The following is a 19,656-nucleotide window of genomic DNA, read 5'->3' on the forward strand; positions in this document are numbered from 1 at the left end:
AGCCAGGGAGCTCCAGGGATATGCCTATCTCTACTTGCCCCTCCCCCACCCTTGCTTTGTGGATGCACTCTGCTATGCTCGCCTCGTTTGTGGGTTCCCAGGATTCAAACTCAGGACCATGTTTGTGTGATAAGCACTTTACCCATGGAACAACATTCCCAGTTCCCAAAAGTGTTATTAGAAGAACCGTACACACATTGGAAATAATGATAATTGCTGCTACTTAACTTACCAACTCTGTGTCGGGAGCTGGACAAGGCACAGAGGAACCCCAGGGAGATCAACCTAGCTCTACAGTGGAACATGTTTACTGAAAAAGGATTTTTATTTCTCATTAAATATGTGAGCGAATCAAACACAGCAAAGGAGAAAATAGGTCCAGTGAAGAACACCAAGAACCATCTGGAATGTTCCTAGAGTATAGGATGAGACAGCAACAATGCATTTATATTCTGAGCCACTGTCCCACTGGGCCTTCTGTGGCAACCATCAGGCTTGCAGAATTGAATCAAGTGAATTCACACCCAGCTTCTTTTTGAAGGCGGGGTTATTCAGCCGGTACACCATGGCTCCATGTGGCCCCCTTCTAGAGGGCAGGTGCCAGGCAGGCTCACCTGTTTGACCTCGGCCTGAAGGTGCCGCAGCTGCAGACACTGCTCCAGGCGCTTGTGTGTCTGCTCGGCATTGAGCTCCAGCTCACTCTGCTTCTCGTGGAGAAACTCCAGTAGCTCTTGCACCTGAGCTGCCAGGTCAATATCTTTTTCACAGATTAACTCGATTCCTGGTTAAAAAAAATGCAAACAATTAAAAACCAGGCAGCAGGGCAACGACAACATTGTCTTAATTATGCAAGGGAGCTGGACTTTGGGAGTGGCCACTATTGGCCGTCTCCAGACCTCTCCAGAGTTCTTGGTGCAGCTGGACAGATCCTGTAGTTAGTCCTTGATTAGGATGCTAGGGAAATGCTGGCTCTTTCAGATGAATGAATCCTTTGTTCAGCAAGCAATTTTAACCACAATAGGATAAGTTCCTTTTCATTAATGGGAGAGAGGGTGCTGCAACTCTGGAAGTCCATCCTAGGCAAGACAGCTCCTGGCAGCACCTGTTTGGAGACTTGCCAACACCCAGGTTCATAAGCAAACCTCTGAATCATCTTGGAAATGATAAAGCCTGATTCAAAGGACCCCGTCCCAGGAACTCCTGCCAAGGGCATATTCTATTTTAACCAATTAGATATAATTTATGATTAGATGAAAACAACTACTTAGGTCTCTTAAGAAATCAATGCTACCTACCAAATATACATGATAATATTCCCAAAAATACCACAGGGACACTGAATGTTATTCATTCAGAAAAGCTTTCACCCTTAAGTTTTGCCCACACATGGAGTTTGCTCATCATTCTTCCTGACTCAAAGTAGTTCTAAGACCAGTCACTTGCTGACACGTATTTCTAGTGTTTATGAATGTGGCACCCAACCTATAAATAGCCAGCCTGAAATAGACACTCCAGTCAGTACCTGCCAGCCAAAGACTGTGGCTCTGTCTTTGTCCACCTTCCTGCCTTGCTTTCTGTGTACCTCTCCTGACACATTAGTGCAGATCTCTTTCTTCTCTGCCCATCCAGTGTTCTATTTACCTATCACCAGCAGGGTTCAAGGCAGCCGGCCTCAAATGGATTTCTGCTTCAAAGTCAGATGGGGGTAAAGGGACTCATCTTATTTCTTCACTTACTGGTGGCTAGAATTTTAGTGGTTTTTTTTTGTTGTTGTTTGTTTATTTTTGTTTTTTTAGCTTTCAAAGTATCCTGATCTTGAGTAAGTCATCTTAGCTCTCACATGGAAGCTAGGATTTTCCACAGCTACTCACCTCCTACACATGTACGTTGAGATGATACACATAAAGTGTCTGCCACATACACATTGGTTATTATGTATATGCCATACACACACAACCAGTGTAGAACAATGCTTACACAACAAATATACACCCGACCCCTAGTGTCACAGATCTGCTAGTCCTGTCTCTGACCTCCTTACAACTTTCAGCCTCCTTACATCCATGCCTTCTTGGTTCCTGTCCAAGTTGCAAACTGCAACCCATGCTATTTCTTAATTATGACTGTCTACTTATTTGAGGGTTCAGCCTTGCCCTGGACTAGGAATAGATGGGACTGCCCATATATACTGATTCTTGAGTCTACCTGGCCAAGAAGCCTCCTTGTTCAGTTCAAATCTTTTCTCTGGTTTCTCATCCTGTAACCTATGGACCAAGCAGCTATGGTCTTGATGCTTATATCCTGTGTGAGGTATAGAAGAATAGGGACATAACCAATGAAGGGGTTCATATTAAAATCCTAGAAGCTAAATTCCCAAAGGAGCACATCAACCTCAACACATGGCTACCAACAAATCAATTTTCTTTGGGAGATGCCTCCATTACCCAGGCACACCACCACAAACTCATCCTCGCCGCCCACACGCCTGCATCTGCATCTGGGAAGCACAAGGCACGTCTGCCCACACGAGGGAAAATTCATTCCTTGAGGCAAAAATAGTGTTTTATATAAGGACAATATGGGAGAGTGGGAAAAAATATTTTCTGCTGTTACATGATAATAATTTCAGTATCTCTTCATGTTTATTTTTTTTTTTCTGTTTCATAATTCCAAGTCACTGCTCCTGAAATATCTGTGGGAGACAGGAAAGAACAGCTTGTTCTTTTGGCAGCCAACCCCCTCTGTTACTATTTTCAGTCACCAGGAGGGTGAGGCAGGTAGAACATCTCCTGGGATGAAATAAAAAGAACCAGAGCGATTTCTACTCCTCGTGGCTTGGCAGAAGGATGACCTCCGACCCTATGCAGACTTTCTGGGAATGTAATTTCAGCTCTATCTCTGCTTCACTGAAGTTACAGTGTGGCTCTGTTCCAAGTCGTCTTCGCTCCATTGCATTTCTAGTGTTCAATATACTGAGTTTTCTCTTTCTGTGGGAAGGAGGTGACTGAACCCTTTCACATCGCGTGTGAATGGCTGCTCAAAGCTAGTAACTCAGCATGTCACTGAGAACATGACCCAGGTTGTGCAATTCTGTTTGTCGCGCTTGTGACGGTCTTTGTGATGAACACAGTGAATACAAGGGCTGAAGAGGATGCCTGCTGCATCTCCACATCCTTAGTTATAAGTGGAGTGAAGGGAACATAAGGGCTTATCCTTGCCACACCCAGAGGAGCCGATTCCACACTCTTCCTTCCTCTGCTCCCAAACACCCTGGTGTGAGTTCCAGTTAAAGCCGGTTGGTGACTGGAAAGTATCCAGACAGATCTCTGAGTAGGCTTTGCTTTTTCGTTATCAATGCTGCCCTCAGTTTAACGATAGACCTATCTGTCCTGTTTAGGGGCTCAGTAGTAATGCAGAAAGACAAGCGGTTTTGTTTGTAGAGATATTTCCCATTTATTTATTTGTTTATTTTTTAGATTTCTTTTCGATGTCCCCCTACCGGGAACTGGCCTGATTCTCCCTCAAAGGCGACTTCTTATATCTTGCTCATATCATTACTGGAATGTAGGTTTGCTGATACCAGGGCCGTGTTAACAACAATCAGGGTCCATAACCATTAGACAGGATGACAGTGGTCACAGCCAAGAGCATATATTTTCATTCTATACTCAGTTGGAGAGCATTCTGTGTTCTGGGCTCAAGGTCACAGCTCAGAACAGGCAGCACTTTTATTTCCCTTGGCTTCCACATCACAGTGCCGTCTTACCATTTTAATTTCTTTGTGAAGTTAGAGTTGGATGCAGGACTGTGCATATGATACAAGTGCCACAGAGGACACTCTCAGTCTCCAGCATCCCCAGCTATACTGCTAAACCTAGAAGGTTCTCGGCCATTTCTGTTCTTAAATATCTGCTTGCCTCAGCTAGAAAACATCCTTTCTCTCCACCCTGCCACTCACCTTTCTGTGCCATTCAGTGTTGTCAACAGTGGCTTTACCTCATAATGGAAGTTTCAGGTCAGTCTAAGCCCATTCCGGGCCAATTAAGGCTGACTCCCCAGACAGTGAAGCCCAGACACAGGCTTTAAAAACCTTCCCCATGCGAGTCTCAGTGTGTGGACCTGTTGTGTGGAGCTGGCTTACACCAAGGCTCTCTTCCTTTCTCTTCAGCTCTAACAGCTCCCATCCCTGCCAAACCCAAAGTAGCTTCATTCTGAAAAAGCTACAGCTTTGAATTTTCTTCCCATTTATGGCACAAAGAAACTTGCTTGCGGTCTATTATCTTTGCCTCCACTTGTCCCACCCACACCAATACTCATTCTTGTTTAATTTAGCAAATGCCATTATTAAGAATTTGCTGCGTATAAGGCATAACCACTCTGCTGAGGCTGTGGTGTGCAAAGACCTTACTCACATCGCTGCAGAAGCTACCAAGTAATCCCAACAGGATGCTCTGTGGGTTAGAACACACACATAACACTGGATGTGTCACACCTCACTGGATCTCTCCCATGCTCTTGTATAATCTCACTGCATCCTCACTGTGACCCCCACATTATACGTTATCTTTCCTCAATTTGGTGACATGTCCCAGCACACACAGGTGGGAAAGTGACTGGGATTCACCCCCATATCTCCTCTCATATCTGTGTTCTTGGCTTGCATGCTCAAGGAGCCTCTCTGCAAGCACAGTTTGTTTAAGTGTGTGTTTATATCAGACCCTGATGGTGTAGGTGTGTAATCTCTGGTATTCAGGATGCAGAGGCAAGAGAATAGAAGGTTCAAGACCTGCTTGGGCTACAGAGTGAGTTAAAGGACGCCTGTGCAACTTAGTAAAAACTAGTCCCCAAATAAAAAGTTAAAACTAAAAGAAATAGAGGTGGAATGGTTCCCTAGCAAGTGTGAGGCCTTAGGTTCAAGTCTCACTACCACCAACAGAGTATTCAGCTGCTGAGCTGATATTTCCAGTAGAAACAGTAAACGCTAAGCATGATTGACACAGACTCCAAGGAGTTTTTTGTGTATGCGTATATATGTTTAAGTGTGTGTATACAGTTATGTATTTGTGTACCCATACCGTGAGTGTGTGTGTGTGTGTGTGTGTGTGTGTGTGTGTGTGTGTGTGTGGTTTGTCTTTGGAGGATGCAAGTTAATACTGTCTTCCACTATAATTTTCTACTTTATTTATTTATTTATCTGACAAGGGTCTTGTCATTGAATCTGGGCTCACTGATTAACTAGACTGGCTAAGAAGTGAACTATGGGAACCCACCTGTCTCCCTGCCTCTTCTGCTCCTTTGTTAGGCTTACAGTGTTAGGGTTATAGAAGTGTGCCACTGTGCCCTGAGATCCAACCCCAGGTCCTTATGCTTCTGTGGCAAGTGCTTTAACCACTGAGCTGTCTCTTTAACCCTCCACAGGTAATTTTTCAAACTTAAAAACATGATGTAAAAGGGGAGCTTGATGCTCTCAACCACAAAAGCAACATATCCATAAGTCATGTAGTTCTTAGGACTGAGGTCAAATGTCACAGTTTGCTGGATTCAGGACCTGGGTAAAATCAGTATGACAGGAGGCTGAACATGGCAAATGAGGAACTGGAAGGAATTTGTAAACCAAGTTTATATGCTAGACTGAACAGAAAAGAATAGGGTCCCATCAAGAAAAAACAGGGTGTCCGCAGCCAGGCGGCAGAACTGGACTTGGAATTCTGAGAGCATGTTTTCCTAACAGCAGAATCTACCACTGCCTAACCTAACCTGCAGGCCAAGCAGACAGAGCTGTAGTGAGGAAGAATGGGAGCTGACTGGGAAGTTTCCCTGCTCCCCTGATTCCTAAGGTGGATGCTGACTCACGCCAAGGCTTGTGCTTTGGGTAGTACTGTTGGTATACTGGAGGCTTCCGGAAAACCTGACTCAATATTATGAACATCACACCCAAAAATAAGCATATTCAAATTGTTTAGTTCCATGAACTTCATTAATTTGGCAGAGAGGGAGAGAAGTCTTATTTTTGATCATTGCCCTTATTTTCTGGAACAATTACTTATTTTTACCTCTACTTAAAATATAGTTCATTAAAACAAATAGATGATTCAAAGCCATTGCTGCCTCAGACGTTTTTCTCTCCAAAGGCCTGCATTCCTCAGCCATGCCCTGCTTTAGATCCACCACCACTCCCAAACCTTCCCCCGGGTCCAGTGTGACCCTGACATCCTGCCATATGCTCAGAGTGACACAGGAGCTTCTCTGCAGAGCTGGGCAAAGACAGTGAGCCTTCCTAAGACCCATGGACTCATTTCCCTTTAAGTCTTGCAGGCTCTGCCAGACTGAACAGCTAGCCAGGGTAGGCGGAGGGGAACGCCAGTCTCAGGGGAGAGGGCTGAGGAGGCCAACCAAACCTCTTTCCACAAAGCTCCTATCTAGAACAGGATATTGAGGGGGTGGGTAGCCCATCTGCCTGGCGTATTTTCACCCACTCAGCCCTCCTGGTTAAGATGGATGCCAAGCACAGCCAACCTCCAGTCACAAGCAGTCCCCAGAGATTGCCAGCTCCCGGCAGCCTTTCCGGTACCATTTGGATCCTGGGATAGAAATTATCTCGCCAGAGGTCACATCAGTGCACATATGCATTTGATGAACCATTCAGAAGGATGAAGGGCAAGTGTCTAGGCTGCTATGCCCAGGCTCTCTTGCAAAGCATCATAAAGGCCTGCAGGGCTAAACTAACATCTGAGCAGAAATTCTCAACCACAGGAAAGGGATCGCCACTGTCCCTTATGTTCCTTATTCTCCCTGAAAAGACACAGCTGATGTGTCAGAATACTGCATCTCAAATTCCAAAATACAGTCACCAGGAATTGCACTCAAATGTCAACAAACAGACAGTCCACCTGGAGATTCTGTTAGGATGTAGATTCAGACTCACATCCACAAACATCTGGACACAAGTCCAAGCACTGCCTTTCGGAAGGATCCCCAGGCAAGCTTCGAGTGAGTATCCCTTTTAGTGGGCTACACACTTAGAGTGATGTGTCTCACATCCTGTCTACGATATAGAAGACAATTCATGGGATGATTTGGCTGGCAAAGTAATAGAGCTCACTGGGTCCTCCCCACTTTGGTCCGAAGTGATATTCATTTGAATGGTATACAAGACTTACTTTCCAGACCACCAAAATAAACACAAAGTTGTAAAGTTCAGTAGGACTTTCAGGTGCCCCTGGCAATCTCATCTTTAAGTTCACCATCAGCAGGCACATGGGCCAACTGCTTTGGCGTGGTTAGTAGGCGCATGCCAATGGGTCACGGGTGGGGATGGCGAGGCAGCAGAAGACTGGGTTCTAGTGCGGCACACTTCTGAGGAAAGATAAGAGCTTCCTCTTGCTCTGGGCCACCAGCCTTCCTGGATTGCTTTGGCTCTCTCTAGCTCCAGAAAATGGAATCACATGTTTATCATATACGTTTTAAATAAATCTTGAACAGAAAAAGCCATAAGTAATGCCACGCTTTCCTAAGAAGTTATAAAATTACATGATCTTAAGAACTACTTAAACTCATATACTGACCAGTGATTAAAAACAGTAACAAAAATGGAGGATTCTGGGAAGTGTCAGCCAGAGATCAGGGGACTGCCTGTGAATTAGTTAGCAGGGAGAGAGAGAGAGAGAGAGAGAGAGAGAGAGAGAGAGAGAGAGAGAGAGGGAGAGAGAGAGAGAGCGCACTAGGACCACTGCATTAGTGGGAGAGTGGTATAGGAGCTCACTACCCCCTGACTATTGTTTCAATCACAGAGTAGCATAGGAGCTCACTACCATCCTCTCCCCCACTCTCCCTGACCACTGCATCAGTGGTGGAGTGGCTTAGGAACTCACTACCCATTGCAGCACAACCCTACAGGCCTCAGACGTCTCTCAGTTTGCTTCTGAACTACAACTTTTTAAAAACCTGCACTAATTTTCATCGCTGATTCTTCTACTTTCTCCTGAGTACCCAGAGACTTTGTCTCTAGTCTCTTCTTTCCCACAGCCTTGCATGTGTTACTTTGTTTCTTAGGACTTTGTTTCCTCTCTAAAATAAAGGTAAATCTTTCTACTTTGTGTCTGTATGTACGAATTGAACACTGTGGAACTCAGGGCAAACGGAACCTTTCCTTCCATCATCCCTCCTGCCAGGAGCATGAGAAGCCACTTACCTGAGGCTTGCACCTCCATGATATACTGGTGCAGGTCCTGGCCCTGCTGGATGACCTCAAAGGTCATGTTGTTCATGGCAAGCTTCCGCTCTGTGTGGCGCTGTAGCCGCTGCTCTGCCAGGGTCAGATCTTCTGTGTTGAAATCATTCATCTGTCGGAGCAAGTCCTCATTCCAGGCATCCAGCTCTGCTGTCACCTGTGGGAAGCACCACATCAGCCCGCGCTTGCTGGCTCCACAAGAGGATGCTAGATTGCAGCTCTTGGCTGAAAGCCTTATCTACTAATTCAGCCCTTGTTTTCCACTTCCCGAATGTTTTTGCAGGGTTCAACATCCATCCTAACAGCAAATGAATGGCTGCAGGCATTTGTGCACTGAATTATACAGTTTATAAAGTTTTGGCATATTCATCTCACGGTGACCCACACAATGAGGCAGGCAGTATGGCAGGCAATCTCCATGTCTACTTACTAGAAGAGGGAACTTGTCTCACTCAGAGAGATAGAGCAGTGTGGCTGAAGCTTGCTGTGATAGGGACACAGCAGCTCAGTTTTCCTATCTGTAAAGACTTTATCCGTTGTCTTACAACTATTATTATAAAAATACTGCATAGTTGAAGAAACCTTCAGAGCCAAGTAGTTAGTGTATTCCAGAAGCCAAAGTTGGGGGCTCGAGAAGCCTGGGGACTGGATCAAGGTCTCATCATCAGCCAAAGGACTAGTGAATATTAAAGTCTGGCCTTCCCCTCTGGTTCCTGTATTCCCATTGTACTAGATTGCCTCTCTTTATTACAAAGGCTGATAACTGGAGAGTGTGACCAAACCAAGTATATGTATAAATATTCCTCTAGAACACTGATTCACAACATATTTATCCTCTGTCCAGCTGACCAGTGTATAGCTATTATGAAAAAGGCTAATGTGAGAATCCTCACACTATACCTTCTGTGGGCATAGATTTCACTGTTTTTGAGTGGAACAGGTTCATGTTTCTAAGCAATCGGCAGAGTTCTTCAAGGGGATTATAACATTTGATGGTCCCAGTAACAATGTATGGAAGACCCAGTTGCCCTGTGCCCTCACCAATCTTCTGTCACTACTGCCTATTTTTTCTTTTTTAAAAAATTTAAATTAGAAACAATCTTATTTTACATATCAATCCCAGTTTCCTCTCCCTCCCCTCCTCCACCACCAATCCCCTAACCCATCCCCTTTCTGCTCCCCAGGGAGAGTGAGGCCTTCCATGGGGATCTTAAAAGTCTATCACATCATTTGGAGCAGGGCCTAGGCCCTCCTCCTCCATGTGTCTAGGCTGAGAGAGTATCCCTCTATGTGGAATGGGCTCCCAAAGTCCATTCGTACACTAGGGATAAATGCTGTTCCATTACCAGAGGCCCCATAGACTGCCCAGGTCTCCCAACTGTCACCCACATGCAGGGGGCCTGGTCTTGACCTATGATGGTTTCCAAGCTGTCAGTCTGGAGTCCATGAGCTCCCCCTTGTTCATGGCTGTGGGTTCTCCAGCCTGGTTTGTCTGTTGAATTTTAATGACACTACTACATGGGAAGTGAAAGTTCATTGCGGATTTAAAAATGTACTTACCTCGTGGCTATTGATATGGATAATATTTTATCATTTATGTTCCCACTGAGTTCTTTTCCACCTTCTTTCCAGGGTTCTAAGGTTGGCTACAACAGGGGCTCATTGTGTTCCTTTACATCTAACTTCTACTTCACTTTACTGCTAACAAGCAAGGCTGGCTTCCCACTTCTATGGAGAATCAGCTGGTTGACTGCTGATGCTGAGAGTGAGTTCAGCCCCACCATCCATTGGGTACCACAGCTCTGAAAATCCTTGTCAGCCTCCCAATCTGCTCAAGTCCTGATCACTTTTCAGAACAAACCTTCCTCCCCAAGAGCCTCCATCTGGCAGGCCTAGAGGCTCACTCCAAAACATGGCGGGAATTCAGGGGAGGGAGTGGGGTACATCTTGCTCTCACAGAGACAAGACTTTAAAAAGTAGAGCCTGCACTGGAAACGAACTTGGTGATATAACTGTATTTAGAGAGGATTTGGTCAAGCTTAAAGTAGAGCCTAAACCAAATGAGACAGGGGATTCCCAAGGGCACTCACTCCGCTTTTGGTTGGCCTATTTTGTTGTTTTCCTTCACTCAATTAGCTCCTTGTCAAATCCCAGACTGCTCAGGGCCACCGGTGGCTTTGGGGCCTCTGTCATCCTCATTCTCTTGATTCAGAGTTTTAGAATATGATGACTAAATCCAGTGTATGGCTGGAGAATGAGGCCTTCCTCAAGGGGTCTGAAGAACGATGATCTCTTTGAGAGATACTCTGGAAAGAATATGGTTCTAACAATTGTCTGTTCTAGAGATACCAGGAAGGGAATAAGGTAAATAGATTAAAATAGTCATTTTCGTCTTCCTTTTTAAAGAGAAGATAAAACATAAGAAAAGGAGCCAAGACTTTCAGAGACCCAGGCAAGCACAGTCTCCGCTGTACAGTGTGTGTGTTTGGAGACCACGGTCTGTGCTGTACAGCATGTGTGTTTGGAGACCTGGGCAAGCAGTTTCCGCTGTACAGTGTGTCTCTGTCCTGTATTGCTGCATCTATGGGGACACAAAAGCAACAGCACTGAACCTTGCTCAGAGTATCTAAGCTCCAAACCTGTCAATTCCAGAAGGACCAGAAAGCATCCATCAGGGATCTTTGATTATCTACGTGGCTCTCTGGAAGCCATATGAATGAATGAATTTAAATTTTTATTTCCATTTACTCTTTTAAAGGAAGATGTTAGGGGACCCCCCCCATGATGATTCTGAGATGAGCTTAACAAAAACTTTAGAAGGGACTATTAAATAGCTTTCTGGAAGGAGGCTGACTTACTTCACTGGATTCATTATGTGACCACTTCTCAAAAGTATGCTTAGAAGATGCTACTAAGAAGAAAAACTTTAAAATATTTCCTCAAATAGATCTTATTTTGTGGTTGGGTACCAGTACTCAATTCTTCATAGTTTCACAGTGTAACAGAGTAAGACATGATGATGAAGATAGACGGGGCGATGGGGTCCACTCTGACTGTGGAGGTTTCCAGCTATATCCCTGGAGTGTCCACTGAACGTCACAGAGCCCTGATGACTGAGGCCAACATTTCAAACATCTACAGCCTTGACAGTGACGTTCAAATTAAAGTCTATCTATAAGTTGTAGGACTATGCAAACAAGAAGAAGAAGGTAAAGAAAGAAGGAAAACAGAAAGGGGGGGAAAGGGAGGGAAACTATCATTTAAATTAGAAAAAAAAGGTCAATATATTAAAAGCATGTACCTCAAGGGAGAGAAATAGCAACACAAAGCTAGATAGTTTAGGATAGGAAGTCATTGGAAAGCCCCTGCCTTCCATGATGGGCTGGGAGACATTAGAGTCTTAAATAGGACACATTCTTCACTATGGGCAAGTGAACAGGTCATGGCTAGCAAGAGTCCCTTTACCAGAGGACAGAAGAGCAGTGACACCCAGAGGCCGTGCCTTTCTATAATGAACTGGGAATGTGACTTACAGAAGAGAGATCTCTGGGTTTTCCGGTACAGGAGAGGCCCATGACAGACATATTCAAATATTTTCAAGAATTTGAAATGAAATAGTTTTCCCCTCTATTTCCTCATTTTCTAGATTTCTCAGGAGACAGTCAAGGACAAAAGAAAAAGAGGTCAGAGATTTTGATTCAATAAATAATGATATCCTGCTTTTTCTTCCTTCTCTTCAGCTCTCTTTTTTGGAGTATGTGTGTGTGTACTTTGGAGATTTTTTAGCAACACATCCTCCAGAGAGGCCAAATTCTGGCACTAATTGGCCTTCTCATCAGATATAATCTCATGGAAAAAAATCTTTGCTGCCCAGCTGGGTCAGGTGTTGCCCATTCTGTACCCCACTCTGTGCCTCCCTATCATAGAATTAGCATGCTAATGAAGAATCATCACGTGTTTCTTCCAACCTGCCCCCTAAATGTTCTGATAAATGTCCCCTGAGCTGAGTTTTTATGCAAGAGAACAGCCAAGAGAGCAACCACTTTCTATCATAAGACACTAACGTCTACACATACAATTAGCTGAGAAGTCAAGATCACCAGGAAGGTACAACCTGCTTTCCCTTCTCTGGGTAGAAGCTTCCTCTTACAATGAAAAACCTTCCCAGGTTCTGCCTGGTCCCCACTCCTTCTCATACAAATCCGAGAATTTAGAGTTGACTGTTCTAGTCCTTGCTAGGGTTAATATTTCATATAACTTTTAAGTGCATTAAGCAAACTTTGCAATTGAAGAGTAAGAGATATTTTTAAAGACTAAATCTGTGGCCCATACTTTCATAAGATTATTTATTTAGAGTCTAATTTCTTGGTGTCATTTTTGAGTGCTCTTCCAAGGTGTGCACGGAATGGCACAGGTTAGTCCGATTGGAAGAGAAGTCTCCCTCTATAAATATGCATCTACACACATTGTCTGCACACTTATTTTATCAAGCCAGTAAGAATTCTGACATTTCCCCCAGAGTCTTAGCAGCAGACCACTCTGATCATGAGGCAGATGGCTTTTTGTGGTACAGAGCAGGAGACAGCTCCTTAGAGAAGGCAGGAGCCACAGTCAACCCTGAAAGGCTGCCCGTGGTCAACTGTTCACTGTTGTCAGCGTACTTTGAGTTATTGCTCTTTTCATGTCCCCATTAAATGGATTTATCTACCATCTAGTTTACACTAAACCAACCCTGTATGAAGACACATGGTTTAGCAGACTTCCTGCAAAGAAAATGCTGTTTGGAAATAATCCAAACCATGAAAACCAAAGAGCTCTGAACTTTCTATCAGCTACATTATGGGCTAAAGAGACAATGGCAATCAAATAAGATCTGTTAAACAAGCAAAAATTAACTGGAAATTATCAAAAGACTGTTTGAAATCTGAAATCAGGGTACCTCATGAAAAAGTGAGTGAAGCCTCATATAAGAGTACTATGGGGTTTTGGGATTATTAGCCAATTACAGAACATTTTTATAATTAAAAGTGTGTGTGTGTGTGTGTGTGTGTGTGTAGGGAGCTATACCTTCAAAAATATTTTATTGACAATGTGAATAGAAAAAAACTGAGGTCACTGGCTTATTCCTACTTTTAAACATATTTATTTCTGATTTTTCTAGTTGTAGAAAACTTAGAAATGCAATAAAACATCAAAGATAAAATAATTACCCACGTTCTTCCCACCATGAAATTCACATTAAAAGCCCCTGTCTTCTGCTCTCTTCTATGATGATGCCGAATGCCTTTCACAGGGGAGGCTGAGCCTATAGGACTTAGTAGGACACCATGTTTCACTCTGGGCCTCTGCCTACTATCCAAGACAAGAAGCCTAAAAATGTGTGTTAGGAATGCAGCCACGTCCTGGTACCAAGCCTAACAAGCCTGGGATTAGTCTCACTTCCATGGTGGGCACATTATGATATCATTCCAGGTGATAATGTGAAAACTACATAGGCCATCATGACTGAGCAGAAAGAGACATGGCAGCGATTCATGCTTCCTAATGTTTAATTAGCGCATCTCAGCCAGCTATCAGTGAGGCTGCTATGCTTAGATCCCCCAGATGTCAGGGTACTGGGCCTGCTCCACTTCCAGTAATCCCTAGAAACTTGGACTGTGTCCACTAAATGCCTTCCTTTAGGAACAAAACCGGAGCTGCACTGTCCTGGCTTATGTCAGCTCTGACGTGGCTCTTTTCACAGAAACCACCCTCAGTTTCACACCCTGAAAGCTTCTCTAGGAGTGTGTTCCTCATCCTCACATTGAGGCACAGCTGGCATTTGAAACAACTTAATACCCTTAAAAATAACTTCTGACAATCTGACTCAAGCCAGAACTTCCCATTGGCAGGGAAGTTCCATTGCTATCTAGGATTAGATATATCCGCATCCCCCAACTTTCTAATTCTTCCCTGGTGGGGACAAGACCCTCTGAAACCTGACATCATATTCCATATCAACAGATGCAAAGCAAAAACACTATTTTTTATCTCCTTAATTTTTATCAGCCCCTCACACTATTTCCCCACTACATACCAAGCATTCCAAAGTACTGTCCAGTACTAGGGGAGGGGATCTTGTACGTAGAATAGCTAAAGAATTTCAATTCTATAAGTGAAATAAAAACTCCTCTATCAACATTGAAGTCAGTTCTAGCTGTAATGTATTTGACTTGTATGTCTTTAAAGGGCTATTTTCTACATATGCATTAGATTGTCTTTCCTCCTGGAGCTCTGGGATTCATGGCTACCGTGTGATTTCCCCTGATGCCTGGCCTGTGTGCATCAGCTAAGGCAGCCACCTAACTTTAAAACCTTCCACTCATGACACCATGAGCTCGGTGACTCTCCTTTTTAAGAACCCCACACCCAACCGTGCAACCTTTTAGGAACCAAGCACGAATGTAATGAATGGTGACAAAAGCTGCCCATTGATGTGATCCACAGACCAGAAGTGAGCAGAGGGTCTCTGCTCAGCTGTCAGGAAGAAGGGATTAGAGAGAAAGATACTCGTGGAATGTGACTTCTGTGAGTCCTAAAGTTATGTCTAATACAGGATGCTTCATGCTACCACTCCGCAGAGGCAGCAGTGGCCTTGGCCAGGAAACGTTTACTTGGGTGCATCCATCACCCCCCTGCACCCCTTAGCCCTCCCCACCACTTCCTGTCTTCTCTCTTGCTTTCCCATACCTCAATGGTGTACTGCTCGAAGATGCGCAACTGCAGGAAGATGTCCAGCTTGATCTTCCGCTCGTGGAACAGCTCTTCCATCTGCACCTGAGCATCATCCAGCTGCTGCAGGACAGACTCGATATGGCTGATGGAGCTAGTGTGGGGTGTTTTGTTGTTGGATACAGATGAGTCCCTGTGGCAGAGCAGGGGAAGAAGAGAGGGAGGGGCCTTGCTGTGTTAAAAGTGATGGAGGAGCCAAGCCGGATGGCTCTCCTCACCTGGGCAAAGGGGATGCAAATCAGGTTAGTCTTTTAACAAACTATCAAAGTGCCACTGTAACCTGGCACCATCTTCTTAGTAGGACAGCAAGAGATGAGTGAATTCACCCTCTCTGGAATCCATACCTTTATTTCCAGCACCTGCTGCTCTTCTATTCTCAAAGGGATAGAAGGAAATAAGCTAAGAGAAAGGTCATAAAATATCAGAGAAATAGAATGATTCCATACACATATGTAGATTAAGATACAGCTTTAACACACACACACACATACACACACACACACACACACACACACGTGCACACACACACATGCACACACCACAACACATAAAGATAGAAAAAGGAATTTGAAAATCAAAACCAAAATCCTTCTTATTTCTACCTCACAGGACTGTTAAAATAAAATGACATCATGGATACCAAAATTATCCGCCCACTTCACAATGCTGTGCTCACACTGTGGGCGGGTGTTCTGAAACAGACTTCAAGCTATAGTTAGGAAAGCATAGGATCTGGAGTCTATAAACATGGTTTAGGTTCCTTCTCTGACATATCTAGGCTGGTGGCCTTGGGAAGTCATCAGCTTGAGTCCCAGCTACCTCTTTTGTCAAATGGACATCATCCATTTTTGCTGTGAAGTAGGGGCTGTGTGAACTGTGGCCAGGAACATGCAATAAGTCACGATTAACCCTGAAATGTCACAAGGAAGTATCAAGGGTTTCCTAGGGCATAGTCATCCTGGGGGGGGGGTAAGGCTAAATCACATGGGCTGGGACAATAGACAAGTGTTTCAGAGGATACATTTTGATTTAGCAGAAGGGAGGGGATTGTTCCCTCAGCAGTCCCTATAAAAGAAGTAGGGATAAGAGACATATTGCAGAGTGGAACCAAGTTACTAAGAGATGGAGTTACTTGTTCAGGGAAATTACTTTGGAGATGGTGAGACCACCAAAGAGATACTAACAGGAAAGCTATGGAAACTTAAATTCTGTAGAACCCAGAATAAGCCAGAGCTTTAGATTGTGAAATCAGCCTGCACACTTGTTACCTTGTGACACCTTGGTGTCTTACACAACTTAGGAGGTCAATGGGCAAAGGAGAAAACATCAGTGTGAAATTCTCTCCTTCCCAGGACCTGAAGGCCAGGTACTTGTTTCAGAGGCAGCAGGGCCTGGGCACACACTATCTGTTCCTGAAGATAATAAGGGCTCTTTTTATTGTCATACAGCTCTTCTTGTGCCACACAGAGAGCTCCTAGTCCTATATCCTCCTCTTGGCACATCAGAGCAGGAAATGTGCACAGTTTCTGTCTCCACTACTGTATAAATACTCCAACCATAAAAAGAACATGAGGTGTGGTTAATAATGGCCATTATGTGTTTGCTGAGCATTTTGCTATTGGGAGGATCAGGCTGTTCTCTCAGATCACTCCTGCATACTGCGTCCTGAAGAAAGATAATGATTTCTAGTTTACTGTGCAGTGTCTTACTAGGAATCACAGAGATGATCCACAATTGCCTCGGAACTCTAAGGAAACATGTCAGAAACACTAACGACACAGAGAAAGCATGTTTGCAAAGTATGTGAGAGACCCTGCTTATGTCCTCTAAGCCCTACTCATGTCCTACTCTTTAAAAGTTTCTGATGTCAGGGAGGGAAGTACAAGACATAGTCAAGTCAGTGGACAAATAGATGTTACTAGGCTGGGCTACAGTCAGGCCAATGGATAAATGATGATGTCACTGATGCTCTTGGACTTGTGCATATGGTACTTGCTAAAAATCCATCAACTTAAACATTGTGGAGCAGTCACCACTGACAATGTGGCCTCCACCACTACTGAGCAGCCTTGAGCCCTTGGGCACTGTGCAAGACTGGCACTTGTAAGGAACATGCGTTTTCTGCAGGCCTGGCCCTACAGAATAAAACCAGCCAGCCAGCTTGCCAAAAGTATTCCAAAGAGAAGACAGCACCATCACAGAATCCTACAGCTGACAGAGAGTCTAGAGAGCGTGCCTTAATTATACAAACGAGGCAGCCGAGGCTCAGCAGGCTAAGTGGCTGGCCACTAGTTAGACTTTCTGTTAGAAACAAGTGACGGCAGGGTTTCCTAGGTAGGCAGACAATACTGCCATGCATTAGATATTCATGAAGATGAACTGGGGGAAAAGGCAAAGAGGATGTCTTATTAGTAAGCAACAGGAAAATTTAGTACATCTTGTGTACACGTTTAGAATAGAAATGATTAATTTCTAACAAGGAAAAAAAAAACATGCCAGGGCCTCCTAAAGGTAATTTTTCATTATTTATTTAATCAGACAATTGGTATGGGGGGGGTAAGCTTTCTCCAGTTGAAATAAAACCCTCAGGCCTCAGGGCTGGCCTGGGACTTGTTGATGAGATTATTTCTGTCTATAGCTGGCAGAGGCCCCAGCACTAGGTGATTTGGGGGGCAGGAACAAGTCCCCGAGGGCAGGCATCATTAGCACCATCAACCCCTTTTTATGCAGCACCTGGGCACGGGGCTGGTTGCTGAGGGCTTGCCGAAGGCTCGCTCAGTGACACTTTATCTGAGAAGTCAGTGCCCTTGACAGGGACAGGAACTAGACACTGATGCCAACAGAAAACAATCAATGGTGTGGGCTATTCTAAACACACAGCTTTCAACATGGGTTTCCTGTTCTACTTATTTATGTGTGCTAATGTTGACAATGGAGGAGTTTTGTTATTTAGACAATAAGGGACTATGGAAAAGATCATAGTGGGTAACCTTCTCTGCATCCTCAGGGGCCCAAAGCAAAGCAACACGACAAAGAACTTTGAGTTCGCTGGATGTGAGGAGCAGAGGAACCCTGATTGTGTGAAAGCTTAATTGGGTGTATGTTGTTGGCATGAGATGGCCATACCAAGACCATAGCCTCAGACCCATGAGAAAATGGCAAGGGCTTCCCACACCCTATAAGGTGAGGCCCAAAGGCATGGCATCCTCTAGTCTGTGTGGATGGTGATAATATATGCAGAAAATGTCCACTGTAGATTTCCCCCCTTGAATATTTATGACCTGAGGGCTGCTTCCATACAGAGACTGCTTTTTACAGAGATTAGCTAAACCTGTCTCTTTGATGCAGCTGTATACCATAAACCCCACCTCCTTGTTCAGCTGTCTGGAAGAACCACACTTCTGTCTGTATAAAATAAACACACTGAACTTCCAGGGCAGCTGCTGAGACATCCTTATCAAAGAGCCCGGTTCACTCGATCCAAGCTTTTCTGTGTGTCTGTGTATTTGTCTCTTCTTCATTCCATTTATTCTCCATCCCTGGAGCTGTGCTGGATGCAGCAGCTGGATAATACTGTATTTAATAATGTCTATTTCTCTGCATGGCCAAATACGTCATTATTCTTAATTAAAACACTTCTTTTTATTGATTGCTGAATATCATTCCGATGATAAATAATGCTCAGAAGCATTAGCACTTTCCTAGAAAGCTTCTGTCTAAACTCAAGCTGGCTGTGGTGCAGGCATTTGTATGTCTTACAGACAAAGCAATGGAAGCTCACACACAATCACAAAGCAGGCTGTGGTTGAGTCAAGACAGGGACAGGACTTATCTTGTATCTAGCCCGAGGCATTTCCCACTGGAAATCACTGCCCATGCTGACCTGGCCTCCGTGGGCTCCCCCAGGGAGGGAGGCGCTGACCTGAGCTGCTGTATAAGATCTTCGCCTTCCTTGATGACATTGAGGGTGGCATCCAGGGTGGCGGTCTGCTGCTGTTGGAACTGCTTGATCAGTTCCTGGACCGCATCCACAGAGTCTGCACAGACATCCTCCAGCATCTCCTTCTGCAGGTCTTCCATCCATGTCCACAACTGTGTGGGAGAGAGCAGATAGATACTCTATTCAGGACTGAAGAGAGAGGCCAGCACTGGGGGAAGGGCAACAAAAGCTGGAGAGGAGTCAACATCCCAGAGCAGGAGTCGTCATCAGCATACCTGAAGACCAGTGTGTGTTTCTACACTGGTTTTCATTACCCATCTTCACAAAGTTCACTTCATGAGTGTTGACACTACCTAAGCATGGAAAAACCAAATAGTTCACTGAAACCTGCAGGCCTCTTTGAGCAAATCGATCACTCATCTGTGAGAGACCAGATGAACAGGAGACTGGAGTAGACAAATACGTTTATCTTTTAGAAAGGAGAAAGTGAATGGTTCTGTACACTTCTTCCTGGCAGCTATAGACTGCTTGCTAGAAATTGATCGTGATATTGTATAGAAATTGATCATAATGCAAATGTGCAAAAAAGATGCCACCCAGTAAGAGCCAAGCATAGATTAAGTGTAGCCTATGCCACGCTAAATTCTTTTGTTCTTATTAACATTGCTAGGTTATTTAGAAAGTTCAATACTAAAGTGCATCTTTTCTAAATTTC

At 44.4% G+C, this 19,656-nt stretch overlaps 1 protein-coding gene across 7 annotated transcripts in view; it reads right to left on the bottom strand.

The window, feature by feature from the left end:
• Window positions 1–19,656, bottom strand: part of Kalrn (kalirin RhoGEF kinase) — a 503,507-nt gene that overhangs the window by 242,002 nt on the left and 241,849 nt on the right. For all 7 annotated transcript variants that reach the window (XM_051191394.1, XM_051191388.1, XM_051191393.1 and 4 more), the window contains exons 12-15: window positions 18,885–19,093; window positions 14,960–15,134; window positions 8,192–8,387; window positions 615–781 (exon numbers count right to left, since the gene is read on the bottom strand). In XM_051191394.1, coding sequence (XP_051047351.1) covers window positions 615–781; window positions 8,192–8,387; window positions 14,960–15,134; window positions 18,885–19,093 — 747 coding nt within the window. The remainder of the gene's footprint in view (window positions 1–614; window positions 782–8,191; window positions 8,388–14,959; window positions 15,135–18,884; window positions 19,094–19,656) is intronic.

Source organism: Phodopus roborovskii, unplaced genomic scaffold, assembly GCF_943737965.1.
Source record: "Phodopus roborovskii unplaced genomic scaffold, PHOROB, whole genome shotgun sequence".
Taxonomy (NCBI): Eukaryota; Metazoa; Chordata; class Mammalia; order Rodentia; family Cricetidae; genus Phodopus; species Phodopus roborovskii.